We start from the raw sequence: 19,199 nt of genomic DNA on the forward strand, positions 1-19,199 counted from the left end.
AGTTCTTTTCCTCCCTCTCCCTTCAAGAAACGGGAAAGGGTCAAATGAGAAATGTTCATTGAGGTTTCCCATTACAGACACTGCTGGCTGCAAGGGATGAATTTGAATCTCACCAGGTCTGCATATGGCTTAGTCTCCCCATTATTACTTCAAGTTCTCCAATTGCCAAACCCAGCTTCTGTCATTTTTTTAAAAATTTGAGGTCTACACACCAAACATAGAGGGGGTACTTTATGAAGGCAATTTTCATGAACTTTAACTTCCTCTCATAGTTTTCATGAGATACAATTCTATGTGGTGAAGTTCATAGGCCTTCCAACTTCAGAGATGCCATGCACCTCTGAGTGCTCTGTTCACTGGCCCCATCTCCAGCCACACCACCCTGAATGTGCCTGTTCTTGTCTAAGCTGTGTCCCCAGTACTGTGCATGCCATGCCCAAATAGTCACAGCGGCTTTCCCACCTCACCTCCAGCTACTTCCAAGGGCCCATTCTTTTTTCGGAGTTCCAGAACAGCTTCCACAAACTCCTTGCCACCTTTCTTCTCCAGCGTGTTTCCTAGGCAAGGACAGGGCAGGGTGAGCATAGTGTCTCATGTCTGTGGCACACACAGACACTGAACATGTCAGGTGATCACATACTTTTAATGATCTGACCAGCTAAATTCCCATAAGTCTGCAAAACAGGATCTCTGTGTAGGTGGGGTCTATGACATGAAACCTCGGGATTGGCCACCAGCCAGTGGCCACTTGGCACTATAGCTCCTTCCAGATGCCTTTGCTGCCCATTCTTTAAAGCCAATGTGGGGTGAATATGCTAGAGATCTAAAAGAATCTATTCTTGGCAAACATGCCCAGCATGTACACTTTCCAGGGGTGTAGAAACCAGCTGGTGCTGGCTTCCAAGAGTAATCTGACTCCTCTGAGTTTTCTTCTTGTCTCAGGGGAAAACCTCCAAATACTGAGGTCTGCCAAGAGGCAGGGCACCACCGAGCAGCCAGCAAATCTTCGTAGGAGGCCAGGAGAAAGAATGACCACTGGTCATCTTTGGGCTGTTTTTGGACCCTTGTTACATGCTCAGTTCCTGTTTTGCAGCTTTGGTGTCATATGTGAATTAAAAAAAAAAAAGAAGAAGCAGAAAGAAAAAGAAGAAAAAATGGCCTCAGACAATATTTTCTTAACTATACTAGTGATTCAGGATCATTTTAGAGGAAGGAGGGCAACATCAGAAGCGGAGCTTGAAGATGAACAAGTTGTGGATAAAGGCGTGGAGGACAGCTGGCTGCTCAGGACCAGATTTTGAAAAGATAACCACTGACGGCCAGGAGCGCTGTGCTTCCTGAAATTAGCGTACGTGCTAAAATCATTTCCTGCCACGAAGGCGGAATTCCCAAGCAAGGTGAACACCACCTGCGAGAACTTTGGGCTCCCTTGCCCATTTGGGCTGCCACCCAGCTGTCAAAGCACCTGTAAAATTTGGCCAGAATGGTGTCAAATTCTTCCTTAAGCTCCGGTTCTTCAGTTGTGAACATTTTAAAGTACTTTTCCTCACAAGAGGATCAAATACTCCCCTTAAGATTCACCGTTTGTCTTGGAAAATTGAAAGTGTACCTGCACTGAGCAAGGTGTATTGGAATGCACCAGCCTAGAATAGGTTTACTTATCATCTTAGCCAAACCTGTCTTGTATGCACGTGTGTTCTGCAGAAGTGAGCTAACACCAGAAGTGTCTGGAAGCAAAAGCAAATACCCTGGGCAATGTCACCAGTAGGATAGAACCAGGGTTACTGGTAGGGACTGAGCCATCATGGTGTCACTGCAGGAAGTCTAGGGCAAAGGACTGAACATGGCCAACAGCCATTGCCCTTGAGAGGCTCTGTGACAGGGCTGGACTTTCAAGAGTGCAAACTGCGGGGTGAGGTGGGTTCCTGTACAGTTCTTAATAGCTCAGGTTGCCCCATGCCTCTATGGTCCCAAAACACAGCATAAGCCTTATGTGTCTATGTCAGAGACCCGCCTGCTTCTGCTGCGTGTCTGTACTCAAGTTCAGCAGCAGAGGTAACAGCTAAATTAAGCCATGTGCAAGCTGTGGACCTCAGAGCCCAATTCTACTCACTAGGAAGTGGACACAGCCCACATGTGAGACCCCAGTACAGGTTCACTTGAGAAAAAAGCATGTGGAGTCCGAATCAGCTCTAGCAACCCTAACTAGGCTTCTCAGGCTTCAGGAGGGAACTTAGGAGCTGTGGGCTGGGTGACGTGAGGCAGTCTTTTGTTTTCTGTGACGACTGCGAAATTGGGAAAGGAAAATTGGCACTGCACTCATGAGGACTACTGACTTCATTCTAAGATGTAAAACATTTCCTAAGAAAATGGGTTGATTTATAATTAAAGGTGTTTTATCTTAGGAAGAGTGTTTACTTTAAAATTTCTACTTATAATTAAATGGTCTTTTAATTAGAAGTGAAATTGCAAGTTAAAATACACTTAATGCATTTCTCAAACTTAAAAACTGAACCCTAGGTCGCAGGCAATCAACCCAGTCAGGACTTGACTCCTTCACACACATATGTATGCACATGTCCATGTAGACACACGTGTACTTTTTAACAAGAAACAGGCCCATTTTCACCATATTGCCAACACTCTTAATGGAAGACTTGCTCTTTAGGCTTAACTTCAGGGTTAATCATGAAGCAATTGGCTTATTTGCCCCCAAGCATAAACATGTGTTACTCCCAGGAGAACAAGGACATTATTTCATGCTTAGAAAGCAGGCAGAAGTATCAGTGTTCAAAAGAGCCTAAGCGAAAATGTAGGCTTGGACAAATGTCAGGCTCAGCCTGTGGTCTATTTCACTGTTAGAAAGAACTTCTGATGGGTAAAAGTTAATCACGGGGCTAAGCATTCCTGCACTCGAGTTCCTTCTTCCAGCAGTCTCAGGAATTCACACCAAAAATGAAAAGTGGAACGATTACTTCCTAGCTTCCTCTCTTTCCTTCTCACACATCAAAGTGGGAGCTGGAATCAATTGAGGCCATGCATGAAATCATTGTTTTCAGATTGTATGCGGTATTAGGTCAGTACTAGTTTGGACTGGATCACTGGGCACAGAAAGCATAGAGGCGGGCTTTGGAAGACTGGGTTCCAGCCTGGCACAGTCTTTCCTCCTGCTGAGGTGGTATGGAGCTGTGGCAGCATCAAGGGAGTGATGATAGGAGGCCTGACCTCAGGCAAGTTCTTGGGCCAAGGCTGCTTATGTGCCACAGAAGATAGTGATCCCTGCCCTGTAAGAGTGAGTGGAAGGGACTGAGTGCCATCACTACCCAGTAAGCTAGTCCCCGTCCAGGAAGAACTGAGGTTCTTCAGCAAGTGTGGGGCTCAGCTTGCTCTGTCTGTCACTTCTCAGCTGGTCTCGACCCCATCTCAAAGCCTCTAGTTCTCCTCTGGTGGCCAATTCCACAAAACCTGAGCCTCCCATGGAACCCAGGAAAGTCAGCCAGCTCTCTCCTCTCTCTGGGGCCTGAATGAGAAATTTTAGCTCTTGGAGCTTCTTAAGTTCCACGTTTTCCTCAAGACCCTGGATGGCAGGATGAACCAAGCATTAGTCATTCTCAGCTAAAGATGGAACGGCCTTTGCTTGTTCAAGTATTTATTTTTCTCTGAAAGAGTTGCTTATTGGGTTAGGAAAGGATGCATCTTTCTCTTGAGCTATCCTAGGAGCCTTTAAACTTCTCCAAAATCTTGTGAAAGAGGGGTTTATTTGAATTACCTACAGCCTGATTTCATGTGGATGGCACACTTGTTGACTCCTGACTTCTATTCAGTTTATCTTGCCATCCACATCTGGAATTCACAACCAGAGAAAGTTCTCAGCCCCTCATCCTTTAAGATGACTGGGTTTGGCCTTTACTGGGAAGGTCACCATTCTCTTTGGAAGCTGTCTGTGGATGCAGAGTGTCAGGCCCACATGCTCGCAGCACTTGCTCATGAGCCAGGCACCAACCAAGATGCTCTGCCCACATCCCACATAATTTTTTATCATCAGGTCAAGAAACTGAGGCATGGAAGACTTGGTCATGTCCTATAACCAGGAGGTGATGAGGCAGGAATTCAAGTTCCTCCTGGCTAGGGATGCCTACTCATAAGAACCTCAAGGGACTGTGAGAGAGCACCAATCCCACATTGCAAATCTGAGGCTCCAAGACTCGAGTGTTCTCTGCCTAGAACATGCTGAGCCACTGGGGACATTGGCAGAGGAGAGGCAGGTGCCTTCTGGGTTTAGGGCAGTGTTCATCAAGAACTGTCTAGGGACACCTCATCAACATGAGGTGATTTCATGCACTGCTGGTCTAGAGAACCCTGTGTGTGGGAGCACTTCAAAAAGGATCCTGTGTGCCTGGGCTGTGAGCCCATTTGCAGGAATGAGCACGCTTCTGCCAAAGAGAAAAGTTGGGTGGAAGGGCAGAGCCAAGTGCATGGATGTCTGCTCTTCAGAGGGCATGGAAATGGCCCTGTCCTGCCTGCCGCTGACATGTCTGGGAACCCAGTCTCCAACAAAGCCATGCCTCGTGATGCAGGGAAGAAAGGATGCCACCGGGCCAGTTTCCAAACCAGAAGTGCCCGCAGGTGAGCTGCACGATGCACCTGGCTGATGGCTAGCTGTACTTCTGCGGTTCACAACCCACGGGTGGGAGGCCTCTGGATGATCAGGACAGCTGGAAGTGTGAAATGAATGCAGCCCTGCATAGCTGTCAAAGGATCAAGCTGTCTGCAGCGGCCGACTGACCATGCACACACACGCTCGGCAGCGGCCGGCTAGGCATTACCTACTTCACCACCGATGTAGAGGTCATTGTTTGTCGGGTGAACGACAGCGTCACTGCCGATCGAGGCAATGTCGGCCTGAACAACTTGAAACTATAACAGGTAAACAGATGTAGATCAACTGTGGTGGACCGAGACCCACGCACAGGCACATTGACTAACGCCCCAATGGCAGGGCTGGCCTACCTGGTCGATTCCAACATATGAGCCCAAGGGACAGTCAGTCCACGCAGTGTGCGCACGTGTGGATGGGGGTGAGGACAGGAGGAGGAGGAATATCAAATGTGACATGTTTAAATTAAACATTTGAATGACAAGTCCAAAAAAAGAGAAACACACATATGAGATCATTTCCAAAGGTTAAAACAAATAAAACAACAAATGCCCCATTTCACTCTGCAGAACCCTATAAAACTGGCACCCCACTGAGAAAGCTACGAAAACATGGCATCTGCTTAAAAAAAAACGTGGACCATCAGGCCAACCAAAACAACGAGTTTCTCCATTTAGTTTGCAGCAGCCACCTTGCAGGCTTTGGTGTGTACTCTGTGTTCACCAGTTGTCCCCTTCGAGTGGGAGCTACTGAACCCCGAGAAAACAGTATAGACAGAGGTATAGGATTGCCTTTAGTTTTCCTCCCTTAAGAGGTGGAAATATTTTTCAGGTCTGTCTCTTACCCTAGCAAATCTTATTTGTAAACATTTCCGTATTCTTTGGATAAAACCCGTTACTTTTTAAGGCTTTTGCTTTTCATGTTTTTTAAAGAAGATGTCTGTGTAGAGCATCTGGAAAACAAAGTAAGGCATTTGGTTTAAACTTTCCATTGATGACCTCCACGCACAGATCCAATGAGGCAGGACATCTTTGAGTCCCAGTCCCCATGCTTTCAGCCCACTGCTGTGGCTGAGTTGTGTGGGCTGGGTCCATGCTCTGGGGTGAGACACTCCCTCCACAAGGACATTTGCCAGCTGACAAAAGCATCTGCAGCTTGGGGCTGAAGGCACAAAATATACTCCGATCATGTGTGGGGTGACACTGCCTCTGTAAGTGTCTGGATAAGACCATGTCCCCTGGCAAGGCCGTGCCTCTAACAGGACAGGAGTCTTTGTTATTCCTTGAGCTGACAGTTTTCGTGAATGAATGAAACCACCAAGGTGGGACCCCGAGGGGAACCTCTTAGCTTGTCCTGGACCGTCTGTCCTCCCTAGCAGAGGGACACCATGGCCCTGGGACTCAAGAAGAGACTCTGCCCTGCAGACAAGTACTTGATGTAGGTGGCCTCAGTCGTATACTGTTGTCACTACGGAAAAGGCTAAGAAGTGACGGCGGGTGGAGCGCTCCGAGCGCCGCGGTCTGCGGGCGGATAGAAGGCAGCGCAGGGCACACTCGCAGCTTTCTTCCACTGTGCGCATCGAGTGCCGCTCCCAAGCAAGACTTAAATGGAGAAACTATCATTTTGTAGTTACCTGAGATTTTTTTCAGCTTAAAAGAAAAGGAGAAAGAACAAAAAAAAAAAAAAAAAAAAACACGTTTTAAAGTTCCCCCCAGAAACCAGCAGTCAGTTTGATCATTATGGAAGAGAATTTAGATGGTAATGTATTTGCAGTTAAGGGGAAATAGCCAATTGCACTCAGTGAAACATGAGACTGTCTCCATTTGGAGTGGCCTGGAGTAAGTAAATATCCAAGGTCTACATCAAACAACGAACACGGGCTGGGGACTTGCCTTGACTGTGCTGACGTCGGGCAAATGAAAAGCCTAAATTCTGGGTTCCATAAAGACTCATCTGACAGCTGGTGGTGCCAAACCCCATCCCCAATTACCTAGGTCATCTTTAAGGTCAATGTCAGCATTGGTAGGATTGATTATGGCCTCCACCTCAAAGCCGGCTAAATTACTGATTTCACTGTGAATAAGGTTCAGCTGAAAAGAAAAGCACGAGGTGGGAAATAACAGGAGAGCCAGCTGGCAAGTCGCAGAGAAGTGAGCCCTGGACACAGAAGGCAGTGCACACTCACAGTGCACTGGGCACAGAGGGAGACAGGGAGCGGCTGGCTAGCGTGAATCTACAGGTTGACTCCAGTGCCACCGGGGTGCTGAAAGAAAGCAAGCTAGGGGAAGCACTGAGAACCTGCGGTGACACTCGGCAAAGGGGAAGCACAGGCCACCCAGGCCTGGGAGGAGCAGCTTTCCTTGAGAGGAACTGGTGACCTGGGGGCCATAGCAAAGTGGCTTCAGGGCCCAGGATCAGGGTGTTTAGTGTGGACAGATAGGGGGCTTCCTTGCCCTCAGGCACTAAGGTTGTACAGACGTCTGACTTGGCCCATGTATATCCCTAAATCTGCCTTTGTCTTTCTAGCAGCCACGGGTCCATGTTTATCCTCATACCTGTGACTGCTGGCTGGCCACTTCCATTTGGCTCAGGAGTGGCAAGAAGCAGGAATGGTCTGTTGCCTAGAAATATCTAATCTGATGTGTTCATTAGTCATGTGATGCTGAAGTGCTGGTGATACCCAGGGAGAACCCAGTGGGTTCTCCAGCAAGACAATGTGTCTTGTTAAAACAGTTTTCATCTCACTGTTCAGAAGCTCATTGGGTGGCTTGTAAATTCCTTGAGTTCTGTGTCTTCCCAATCAACGAGGTCATTCTAAAGAGCCAATGAATGTTCTCCCAATTGTGGCTCTATTGCCATGATAACCCCTTAGTTGCCAACTGAGAAAGAAGTAGGTTCTGGATTCTGTCAGGGGCCTAGCATTGCTGCAGTGGTCCTACCCTTCCCTCCTTCCCTTTGGGTACAGGTGTCTGTGGCTTGCATGGACTTACTCTCTGCCTTGGAATCTAGCTGCTCATTTTTCAGTGATCTTAACTCCAAAGTGCTTCATTAAGGTGCCTTAAGCAGCCCTTCGGAGAGGTGCCCAAACCCACCATGATCCAGGACAGGAGGGTAGTTATGGCCTGCAGGGGGCTTGTAGGAGCCTTGTCCTGGTGCTCTGGAAGGGGCCTGTGTAGACCTGGGAAGGAATGCTTCTAGCAGCTGCACTCCAAGCTGCTGAATATCTGGGGCCAATCATTTTTAAAGTTGCATAGAAAAACAAACACCTGACAAACTACAAGCAGGAGCATCAGAAACCCACATAGCTGATCACTGGAAGCAGCCAGAGCTGAAAAGGGATCTGCTTAGACTAAAAGTCATTCTTGGGGAGAGGAAAGAGAAAAAGCAGTAGAAATAAATGTGGTCACAGATGGAAAATGAACTAGTTTCCTCCACGTGGCCTTCTGGATTACTCTCCCCAGCTCCACACGGTGAGGTGGGGATATCCACATTCCCAAAGCAGAAGGCAGTTACCCGAGGGTTTTCCATAGCGAGGCTTTCAGCAGCTCGGGGCTAGAACTGAGAGGCAGCTGCTGCCCTCCCATGAGAAAGGGGGCACACATGGACTCCAAGCAAAGGCTGCACTTCCTGGCCCAACAAGAAAAGTACAACCACCTCCACACTACGTGATGAGGCCACAGGGTGGAAATAAAGGAGGCAAAAGAGAAAAAAGGAATGCTTCACTTGGTGCGGCACAGATAGGGACATACAGGAGAATTCTTTTATGCTAAAAAACCATGCAAGTCTGATCCTTGAAATTCACATTTATTTCTAGCTGCATGGGTGTTTCTGGGAAGGTATTCATTGGAGAGGCAGCTGTTTTCATGGGCTTTCTGATTCCACTAGCTAGGAAGACCCCCGGTGGCCAGCCTCTCACTGTTCTGAAGGAACCACTCCTCCGTCCAGGGGAGTAGGCTCTCTGGGGGAAACTGGGGTGTTCTGGCTTTGCTTAAGGATGGAAGTGGCTGCAAACAGAGCTCTGCCCCTCAGACAGCCTCCCCCTCCCCCCATCCTGACCAGTGTGCTCCAGGGGCTCCCACATTGCTCAGCACTGGGAATCTCCAGCCCCTGAGGCTGTCTCTCTCCCTCACCCACATCAGAATGAGGCGAAAGTTGGGATGGACACGTCTGCTCTGCCATGTGCCAGGGCAGCAGAAAGGCTGGGCTTGTGGTACTGTGTGCTGAGTACAAAGCAGTTCTGCTTCTACAAAATAATACTGAAATTTAAATCCACTGGACTAGGGCTGGAGAGATGGCTCAGCAGTTGAGGTGCTTGCCTGCAAAGCCTAACGGGGTCTGATTCCCCAGTGCCCACATACAGCCAGACGCACAGGCGCATGCATCTGCAGAAGCCAAAGACCCTGACATGCCTGTTCTCTGTCCATCTTCTCTCTCTCCTTGAAAATAAACTCCATCTCTCTCCCTCCCCTCTGGACTAGAAAGTGTGTGCTTGGGGTGAAGCGCGGAGTAGAGAAGGGAAAACACAACTTGGTTCCTATACTCTGGCTGAAGCAAGATGGACCAGTGGGCAGAGGCCACTAGTGAAATAACCATAAGCAGGAAAAAAAAAACAAAACCGTAGATAAGAGAAGAAAACCCAGAAACTTGTACACATGAGCCGTGCATGCACAAGCCTTGGAGGGACAGTGCACTAACGGTGACCACACCTGAAGGGGCACGGCAGGGTGGAGACTGAGGCCTAGTGCGCTCTCCTCTCAGCCAAAGGGCAGGTGGCCCCACAAAACACGCGGCAGAGGAGGCAGGTAGCCTTGTGGGTCACACAGCATACTGCTGGGGACTGTGAAAGTTCCCAGTAGCCCGACCTTCCAGGAAGGAGAGTCAGTGACGGGTGCAGTGTCTCCGTGAAATGACTGCTTCTTTCCTTCGCTTCCTTTCATTGGGAAAGATCACAAACTTAAGTTTTAAACTATAGTATGGGGCTTTAAGGCAACTGCAAGGATGCTGGCCACTGGGACAGGGGCTGTAGGGTACTGCCAATTAGATGGCAGAAGGGCGTCCCTTCGGTGGTAGTTGGAAGAAAGGGACTCAGCTCAGCAAACTTCAAAGTCCCTTCCACCACCAGGGTCTGCTTATCCCAATTTCAGAAGGCTCTGTTATATCTAGGCCTTTCCTGGAGTGGTTATATCCTCCTGAAGATCCTCATATTTAATTCTGAGGTGACATCAACACCACTCTCTTTCTGGTAGCAGAGTTAAGGGAATCGGGCCCTTGCATAGGTTTGAATCTTGGCAGCTTGGAGCCAACCTGGCCTTACCAGGTAGCAAAGGTCAGAAAGCAGTCTGTCACATGACAAAGAGGCCAGTGGCCTAGGGCTCCTGCCTTGATCTAACCTAATTGGCTTCAGCAATAGTACAATTTCTTTAATGTGCGTGCGTGTGTGTGTATTCTGATCAGAAATCAATTTTAGGACATGAAGATTATTGTTACATTTTTTCTGTTTAGTTACGATTGTCAAGTTTTGGTGTCACTAATCATGCTAAGGAAGAAAGCCTGACTGGCCTCATTTTCCTGTGCTAGTCACATAAAGTGCAATTCTTTCCTGTCCACTTTCCCACTAAAGGGATGGGAAGGGAGGAGTCTTCTACAGAAACCTTTCTAGACTTCTATTAAGAACATGCTTTCCTCAGGGGGAAGGCCACTCCTGTCTCCACATCGGTGCCACGCTGTCCCCATCTTGCAGAGGCCTCAGGTCTGGTGGTGACATCTGGGAAGTTTTGGCTAAAAGTTGTCCCAGAAAGGCACGGGTCACCTTGGGCACTGCTAGAGGGTCTAACATCTCCCAGCCTGCCTCGGAAGCCAGGCAGCACCCAGCGTGGTGGAAAGGGACTGGTGGCTCCCTCCTTACAAGTCCCCAGCCTTAGGAGAAGAGGACATGGGTCAGAGGAGAGCCCCCCGGCCCAAACTTGACGCCTGAGCCCTGGTGCCATGATCCTGTCATGTGGGAGGGACGGAAACTCAATGGCTACCTGAACTACCTTCCCAACTACTTCAACACTGACTCTGCCCGGAGACTGGAATCATGACCAGTGATAAAGACTTACAGACACACACAGTGCAAATGCTTTTTAAAAACTAAAACCACTAGGTCTTAAAACCTCTGAAGGAAGGCTGAAAACCTCAATCAGACCATGAACAAAAAAACATTTCATGGATGCAGATCACAGCACTGTTTTCTTTTTAGAACAATTCGATGTGTGTGAACACTGAAATCATAGAATAATGAGGGTGATTACTCCCGGGACCTCAGTCTATGAAATACATCATTAACAACAATTAGATCGCAGGCTCCTAAGCCCGGAGCTGTTTCCTCCTGTGAGTAGCTTAGCAACTAAGCCTTACAGGACTGCAGCGAGCAGTGTCACCTTTCTCCACCAGCACACCTGCTAAGCAAGCATTGGTGTCACTGTCATAGGCAGAAAAACAAGGTTCAAGGGACATGGAGCGCTAGACAGTCACCCTTCTAAGTACTCTTCAGAAACATTTCCCACAGTCCGTATCAAGATCAGCATCTGTAACAACAGTGCAAATGTACTTGGGATAGCATTTTTGTTGTCCATTTTATGATTCTTGCCCCTTGGCACTATATATTGTATTTGACACCTGACAGTCATGGCCAATGAAAGGCCAAGAAATGCAGCCTCAGAATAATGCTCTGAACTCTACACAGTCAGAGGTGGAAGGTTCCAGAAAGGATGGGAGAGCTCTAGTTTCTGTCACTGGTACCCAGGCTGACCTGAAATGCAGGTGTATTCTGTGACGCACACTTGGGAACATGCAGGTTACTCCGCTAAAAGTGTCTGTGGCAAGTCTGTGGACCTCTTCTGGGGAGGGGTGGTACGCACCACGCCTCACAGGAAGGACAGTTTCATAGCAGCCAAGAGGCTGAATGAAATGTGTGACTTAAGAAAAATGGGTGGACTGTCTGGGTCAGCGTTCAGTGTCCTCTTACGGCTGACCATTTTACAGGATTCCAGCTCAACAAATCCTCACCGGGGTCCAGATCTCAAATAGGCACATGCGGCGCATCACCCAGCTCACTGCTCTCAGTCTCATCAGCTGACATGTCTGTAAACTACTAGGGAACGGCAATACTTCCCTGTGGCTTTTTGGAGTGCCCCTCAAGCCTTGCGAGGGACTGCTGGTATTAAGCAGATTTTCAGTTTTCATTCCTGTAGTACTGATCCTGAGACCCGAGACCAGAAAGACCACAGAGGGAGGAGAGCTGTAGGGAGCTGACGGGTATAACAGCTTTATAGGAGTGAGTGAGTGAGGCGCTTCTACTCTCTACCAGGGCTCCAGGTTACAGCCCCCATTAGGACCTGCTACCATCTCCTTGGAAACAACAGAGCAACAGAAGGGCATCTATGTGGGTGCATAGCTATTTACGTAGCTGAGTGCGAGTGAGTATCTGGGACTGAGTTTTCTATTCCTAGCAAGGAGGATGTGAGTTCCAAGACTGGGGCAGCAGGAAGAGAAAATAAGAAGAGGGAAGGGAGAGGCCAGGGTGGAGGTTTCCAAAACCAAAGTGGGTGAGGACAAGGTGGCCCCAGGGGCTAAACTGTGCTCCTTGCTTACTGGGATTCACGGCCTAGGCTAATTATTCTCCTTCGGGATCTAGAACACGCTGCAGCTCTTCCTGAGTAACACAGGGTTTTTCCACATCAGTTCCAACCGAAGCAATTTGGATGGCAGGTCACATTAATTTTCAGCATGATCACCAAAATTAAATAAACAATGTTAAAGGGTGGGAAAGCAGACCCAGGTGCCTGTCTTTACTGCTGAATTGAAATAAAATGACAAAAAAAAATTTAATAAAACGATCAAAGTCCCAGACCTTAAGATGACAACTAGAGCTGCTTATTTTTTTCTTTTGAAAAATGCACACAAAAGACAGGAAAATACAGGTGATGGTTATCAGATGGAGACAGCAATGGTTAGATTCTGGAGCAGAGTTCACCACAGGAATTGCATCATGACAGACTGAGTGCAATTAGAGACAGGAAGAGGGAGGGGCCGGGGCAGGACTGGCGATGACGTGAGCAAGAGAACCAGTGTCACTGTGATGCTGAGGAAGACTGACAATGAAGATCTAAAAATGATGCAGCTTGTAACCCGCTTACTACGCCTCCTGCACATTCACAGAGAGGTCAAATGTAGTCCTTTGATTATATCTTTAACAGAGGATTAAAATAATTAAGAAAGTCTCCCACCCCTCTTTGATATTAATAGAGAAATATTAATTAACTCTCATTTTCAGGTCTTAAAAGCCTTTGCATCATTTTTATTTTCAAGAAAAAGTGAATCATCTTTTACAAAACCATGGCGTCCTGGCAAAGTTGCATCACTGGGGCGGCTGAAAATACAGTGCCCATGGTTAAAACAAACAACTGGCTCGAGGAGTCCTCTGGGGGTTCAGTGAAGAAACTCTGGGGCACCCATTAGTCTGTCTGCAAACAACCCAGGCCCTGGATCAGAACAAGGCCTCTACCTTCAGGACCACCAGGACGTTGCCTGCTAGACCTCCTACTGGCACGGCCCATGCTAACCGACGACCAGGCTATCACCGAGAAGCCGCTCCTTCCCTAGGCTGAGCCCAAGTGTCCCAGCCCTCAAGGGAGCCTCCTGCTTCTTTATCACCTCCCTCTGCCCCCCTGCTAGAACCCCCTTCCCCAACTGCATGGTCCCCTCAGCAGTTGGCCCTCTGTGGGGCTACTTCCAAAGCGCCCTGCTGCTCTGCCCATCTACTGGGCTGAGTGGCACCCAGACATCCCAGCCTTGCAGGGGACATGGCCCGCGTCCTCTGCCCCGGGGTGGCCTGGAGCAGGCCGTTCTGTGTCTGCGTACCTTCTGGCCGAGGAAGAGACTCTTGGTGGAGAGGACCGTGAAGCCGTCAGCAGGCGTGCCCTCGGTCGTGCTGTCCGCGCTGGCCGCCTTGCTCACTTCTCCCTGCTTCTTCTTGCACAAAGAGAAGAGTCAGAAAACAGGCTGCCCTGCAGAAGCCAGACAACTCTGCTCTCCTAACGCACACTCAGCCACAGGCCTCACCTACGAGACTGCAGAGGACACAGGCAAATAAAACCCTCGTCATTTCCCACAGTGGAAGCCATAATTTATCTCAAGGGCTAACGTGTTCTATGAAGAGTATTTAATCCTATGTTTGCCACTTTATAATCTTAATAAACTACTTATAAGCAAAACTTCATTTTATGGTGGTCATTTAGAATGGGATCACTTTCATAAATCCAATCCAAGAAAATATGTCTTCATTAAGGGCCTTTAATTATCTGTGGTGGTTTGAGTGTGAAATGATCCCCCACACAGCCCAAAGTGTTTGTAATAAAGCCTCCTACTGAGCTGGTGGAGCCTTTGTGAGGTGGAGGTGTGGAACTGGGGTGGACCCCGAGGTTTAGTTAGTCTAGCCAACTGGGTGTTCACTAACTCAATTCTTGCTGGTTCCTCCCAGCTGATGAGACAAGATGTGATGCCAGCCTCTGCTCTGCCATGCTTTCTCCACCATGATGAAACTTCCCCTCAAAACTACAGGTGGAAATAAACTTTCCTTCTTGTCATTACCTGCTCTGGTTGGGTGTTTTATCCCAGCAGTGAGAGGATAAGCACTATGGCGTACTTCCTTTGTGTGTGTCTATGCGCCTGTGTGGGTGTGCAGGCCAGAGGACAACCCTAAGATGTCCTTCCTCATATGTGTCTACCTTTTCTGGAGACAGATGCTCACTGGCTAGTGAGCCTTAGTGAGCCATCTGTTTGCCTCTCCAGTGTTGAGGTTACAAGCACCTGCCACTAAGCTCAGCTTTTTTTTTTTTTTTTTTCTCTTCCACGTGGGTTTCAGGGACTCAAGTCAGGTCCTTGTGTTTCCAAGGTGAGTACTTTACGGACAAAGTCATCTCTCCAGCCCCAACCCAGGAATCTCTCCTACTTAGATGTCTGCACACCACCCAAGCTTAATGTGGTGGCTCACCCCTGTAATCCCAGCACTGGGGAGGCTTAAATTCATGGCAATCCTCCTACCTCATCCTCGCCACAGCAGGAAGACACTTTCCCACATTCCTTCCTAAAGCTAGTTGTGGAAAAGGACATGCCCAGAGGCTGTATGACCCTGTCCCACAGAGATGAGAGTCCAGCACTTTTGAGGCTCTTCCCAGCATCATTCAGACTGCAGTATCAGTGCCCTGAGGTTGCCAAGGGCTTTCCAAGAGACACAGAACCCCAGAACAGTAGCTTCCTAGCGTACTTCCCTCCTCTACCTGCACTGCCCTAAGAGGGGTCGACAACCTCCCCCGACTGCCCACAGCAGGTGCTTAAAGGACCCACGGTCCTAGGAACACAGGTCTTACACACACTTCTGTTAGGGGTGAAACCTGTAATAGAAATGGATATTTGACTATTTGTGAGTTTTCTACATACAGGTATTTTGTAGAGTGAGGAGAGTGGGAACATGCTGAAAATGGTGATTTCTATATACAGGCTCCACCTTTTTTCTTCCCCTAAACATCAGCACACTTCTGTCCTGAGGAAGGGCCCTGTGGAAGAAAGTTAAAGGTTTGGCTGGGGTATGGCTCAGTGGGGGGATCTGCCTAAGGACTGCAAGAGATGGGGTTCTGGAGATGGGTATGCTTTCCAGATGGATGAGTTTGGGCATTAAAGCAGGGGCAAGGCTTGTGTAGGAGTCAAACTCACTGACACCTGCATATTACCCATCTTACAGTAAAAAGTAACAGTAAATGTTGCTGTTTTAACTAAGAGGACTGCTTTGACAATTAGGTTATTTAGCTGGTATTTACCCTAAATGAGTTAAATCTCAAGCCCCACGGTTTTTATATAAGACGAAAAGCATTTTATCAAGAAATGTAGTGATAGCAAATAAAGATTAGGATTCTTATGTTCTGATTTTCTAATACTCATGAGTAGATCAGACCTGACACATGAAAGGAAGCAGGTAGATCAAGAATTTCACAGTAAGCCTTAGTGAGCCTTTTTAGATACCATTTCCAGTAACCAAGAGAGGGAATGGCTAACCAAGCCTCCTACAAAGCAACTGTTTTTAATTCCACACTGCCAACGACACTAAAGAAATGCTTCATGAGTTAACAGCTGCAAGACCAGGGGGGAGAAAAAAACAGACTGACAGAGTTCAGTTACTAGTGATGTACCACTGTCAACATTCAGTTAAGGGGTTGGAGAGATGGCTTGGCAGGTGAGGCACTTGCCTGCGAAGCCTAAGGACCCACGTTTGACTCTCCAGATCCTACATAAGCCAGACACAGATGCCCAGTAAGTGGCAGAGGTGCCTGGAGTTCAACTGCAGTCACTGAGGCCCTGGAGCACCAATTCTTTCTCCCTCTTTCTCTCTTGCTCTCTCTAAAATAAAAATAAAAAAATAAATAAATTCAGTTAATACTGATGTACCAATGACAAAATTCAGTTAACACTGACGTCCACTGTCGGAAGTCAGGTGCTGGTGACACAGCAACGCCATCACTAGGAACTGACTGAAGGAGTCCAGGGGCAGCACTAGCCCGCTGCACCGAGGGAGGAGGGGGCGGGCCGTTCTCTACTGGCGGCGCCTGCAGATGAAGCCCCGCAGGGTGTCTGGGGCTCACGTGTAACACAGCTGTCCTGTAAGGTGTTACTGTGTCTAAGTCACAACTGTATCTAAGGTTTTCACAAAGTTTGTTATCTGTAGTTACCTCCCTTACGAGCATGTTGGAATTTAAATGCCCTTTCTGTTCATGAAGTAGTGACATGAGGTGGTTGTGGGAGGAAAAACAGCCATTCAAGTAAACTCAAAAACGACTGAGTTTTTAGAATTTTGTATAAATGCAAAAGTGTCCATGTACTAGACACACACCGGGCTCTGTTTTGAGGGGTGGGAAACCTGGCCGATCAATCTTTTCGGAACCATGTGTCTAAAAACACACAGGAAGCCACCAAGTGACGTTTACTGTGTCCAGTCCCCTTCACTCTTAGGTCCAAGCTGCCTGAAGCACGGCTGCAGGGAAGAATGCTGCCAGGGTGGCAGCAACTCTGAAGTACCCACTCCCTTTCTTCGGCATCCTTTACCAAAGCTGAATCGCTTAAAGTTTCAGTACGTACTCCTCAGGAGAGAGGCACGCTGCTAAGGCACCTCGGGCTGTGGCAGGCAGCGAGGAGCCCGGGTTTTCTGGGCCGAGAGGGCGTTCTCGGGGCGGGGAGCCGCAGGGAAGAAACAGCGGCAGCTCCCACCAAGCCGGCCGACACTCCAAGTCACAGACGTGGAAACAGCGCTGAGGTCACGCAGATGGCAAAGCCAGAGTACAAAGCCAGGTGGCAGACCCTGGGCCAGCCACTCTTGACCACTACATCACACCAATCAGTGGGCCATGTGACTTTTAAACAGATAGGATGAGGAGTGATTTATGGTTATATAAAACTACAAATAAAACCATATAAGTTTTTATATGTATAGAATTCTTGAAAGGATCTATTAATAGTTCATTAGAGACTATAATAAAAACAAGGGTGCTTTTATTGCATTTTTTTCTAGCGGTCCAACTCTTACACATATAACCTATGCAAAAACACCTTATGCAATATGCATAGAGTGGTTGAATTGTAAGGCTGGAACAACCCTGACATTTTATGGGCTAGGGTAGACCAAGGCACAGTGAGGGGAACAGACTTGCCTGAGGCCACCCAAGTAGGAAAGAGGAGCCCGAGGGCACAGCCAAGTGCTGGACTTAGAGGCTGGGGCTGCCTCCTCGGGCTGCTCCCACTGTTCTGGGGATTTTCAAATCCTTCAAATTACATAGAGCTGAGTAGGAAATTATGATTTGGAATTCGAGTGTTGACACTTGAAGAATACCACCTCCCTTTCACTCCAAGTGCTTGAGCATGGCACGGAGGCCCTCGCTGCGTGTCTCTGGAAAGGTTATTTTGAGAATGTTCCATTCTGAACTGGAGATGCTGGGTCTTTCACTGTTTCTGGGAGCTGACACCACAATTTACATTAAACAAATGTTTTGAAAATTAGCTGTTCACGGTTCCAATTTCAGCTTCCCCCAGGGTTTAATGTTAGCCAAATACTGTTACAGTAAGCAGACAATGTGTTTTATTGTGCAGAAGAAAAACAGACCACCGTCACAGACTTCCTGCTTTTGTAATCAAGGGAAAAGTTGAGTGTTTGAGTGATTATTGACATATGGTTATTAGAAACACCGAGTTCCAAATAAAGCTACTAAGGGGTTGCACACATATACACCAAGTCCAAAAAGAATGGACTCCTGGTGTTTTTGGTAAGCTGGAAAGTTCAGGACATCACAGGGCAAAATCTCGAGGGAAGCCTAGGGCCGAAGGGAGCAAGGGTAGGCCAGGATTGCTGCAGACACTGGCATCTGGAGACACACTCAGGCTATACGAGAGTAGCTTATGCACATGAAAGAGGGCAGTGGAAGGGTTAGCCAGAATGAAGGCCAAGCCCAAGGCCTGGTCCTGTCCCTGCTGGTCCTCAGGGTCATGTGCCCAGGGCCTGAACCTGTAGGCAGCCAGACTCCAAGTTCCATTCTCAAGAGATGACAGATTGGTCTCTCTATGACTCTTCTTACATTTATTTTATTTTATTTTTTTAAAATTATTTATTTATTTATTTATTTGAGAACGACAGACACAGAGAGAAAGACAGATAGAGAGAGAGAGAGAGAATGGGCGCGCCAGGGCTTCCAGCCTCTGCAAACGAACTCCAGACGTGTGCGCCCCCTTGTGCATCTGGCTAACATGGGACCTGGGGAACCGAGCCTCGAACCGGGGTCCTTAGGCTTCACAGGCAAGCGCTTAACTGCTAAGCCATCTCTCCAGCCCTCTTCTTACATTTAAAAGGGCTGCACAGCCTCTCTGGCCCGCCTGCCCTGTCTGGTACCTCCTCCTAACTGCACGAGGGAAGGGGGAGGGAACCCTTCAATCTGCTCACTTACAGCTAGCAGGAGTGAAGGAGAGTGCATCCCACAAAGTCCCTGCTGGGCCTCCCAGCCTCCTCCAGAACGCGAGTGAGGTGGAATGCAAGTAAGCGTCTGGAAGCCATGTACCGGCTGCGCTTCAACATCAGGGTGCTCTCTCTAGGAGTAGTTCTGGGCCCAGGGAGGTGGGTGGCTCTTTGGCAAGAGGGACTTACTTACATTTCAGTTTTAGGGCACTTTCCTGTGTACCCAGAAGGGCATGCGCAGAAACATCTTCCACCCAACTAAAGCAATCTCTCAAACAGTGTGACTGGATGGGGTGGCTGAAGTCAAGTAAGGTGCCCTAGTTGGGGTGAATGCCAAGTTCCAAGAAGGGGTCCTATTCCAAAGTGGGGAGCAGCTTGGCTCACCTGGGCATAACCTCTTACCTATCTATCCTCACCAATCCTCATAAGGTGTCTCCATTGTGTAGGGAAGGTTCTGTGAGCATGTGGGACTTCCTCATGTGTCATGAGATGCTCCCCATGGCTTTATAA

At 48.3% G+C, this 19,199-nt stretch overlaps 1 protein-coding gene across 4 annotated transcripts in view; it reads right to left on the bottom strand.

The window, feature by feature from the left end:
* Nucleotides 1-19,199, bottom strand: part of LOC101593540 (core histone macro-H2A.1) — a 61,327-nt gene that overhangs the window by 14,294 nt on the left and 27,834 nt on the right. Inside the window, exons 5-7 of one of the 4 annotated variants that reach the window (XM_045151889.1) lie at nucleotides 13,562-13,669; nucleotides 4,827-4,917; nucleotides 468-557 (exon numbers count right to left, since the gene is read on the bottom strand). In XM_045151889.1, the coding sequence (XP_045007824.1) occupies nucleotides 468-557; nucleotides 4,827-4,917; nucleotides 13,562-13,669 (289 nt within the window). Of the gene's footprint in view, nucleotides 1-467; nucleotides 558-4,826; nucleotides 4,918-6,647; nucleotides 6,748-13,561; nucleotides 13,673-19,199 lie in introns of all 4 variants that reach the window. The other 3 variants (XM_045151887.1, XM_045151888.1, XM_045151886.1) reach the window with 3 other exon arrangements.

This window comes from Jaculus jaculus, chromosome 6 (genome assembly GCF_020740685.1).
Source record: "Jaculus jaculus isolate mJacJac1 chromosome 6, mJacJac1.mat.Y.cur, whole genome shotgun sequence".
Classification (NCBI taxonomy): Eukaryota; Metazoa; Chordata; class Mammalia; order Rodentia; family Dipodidae; genus Jaculus; species Jaculus jaculus.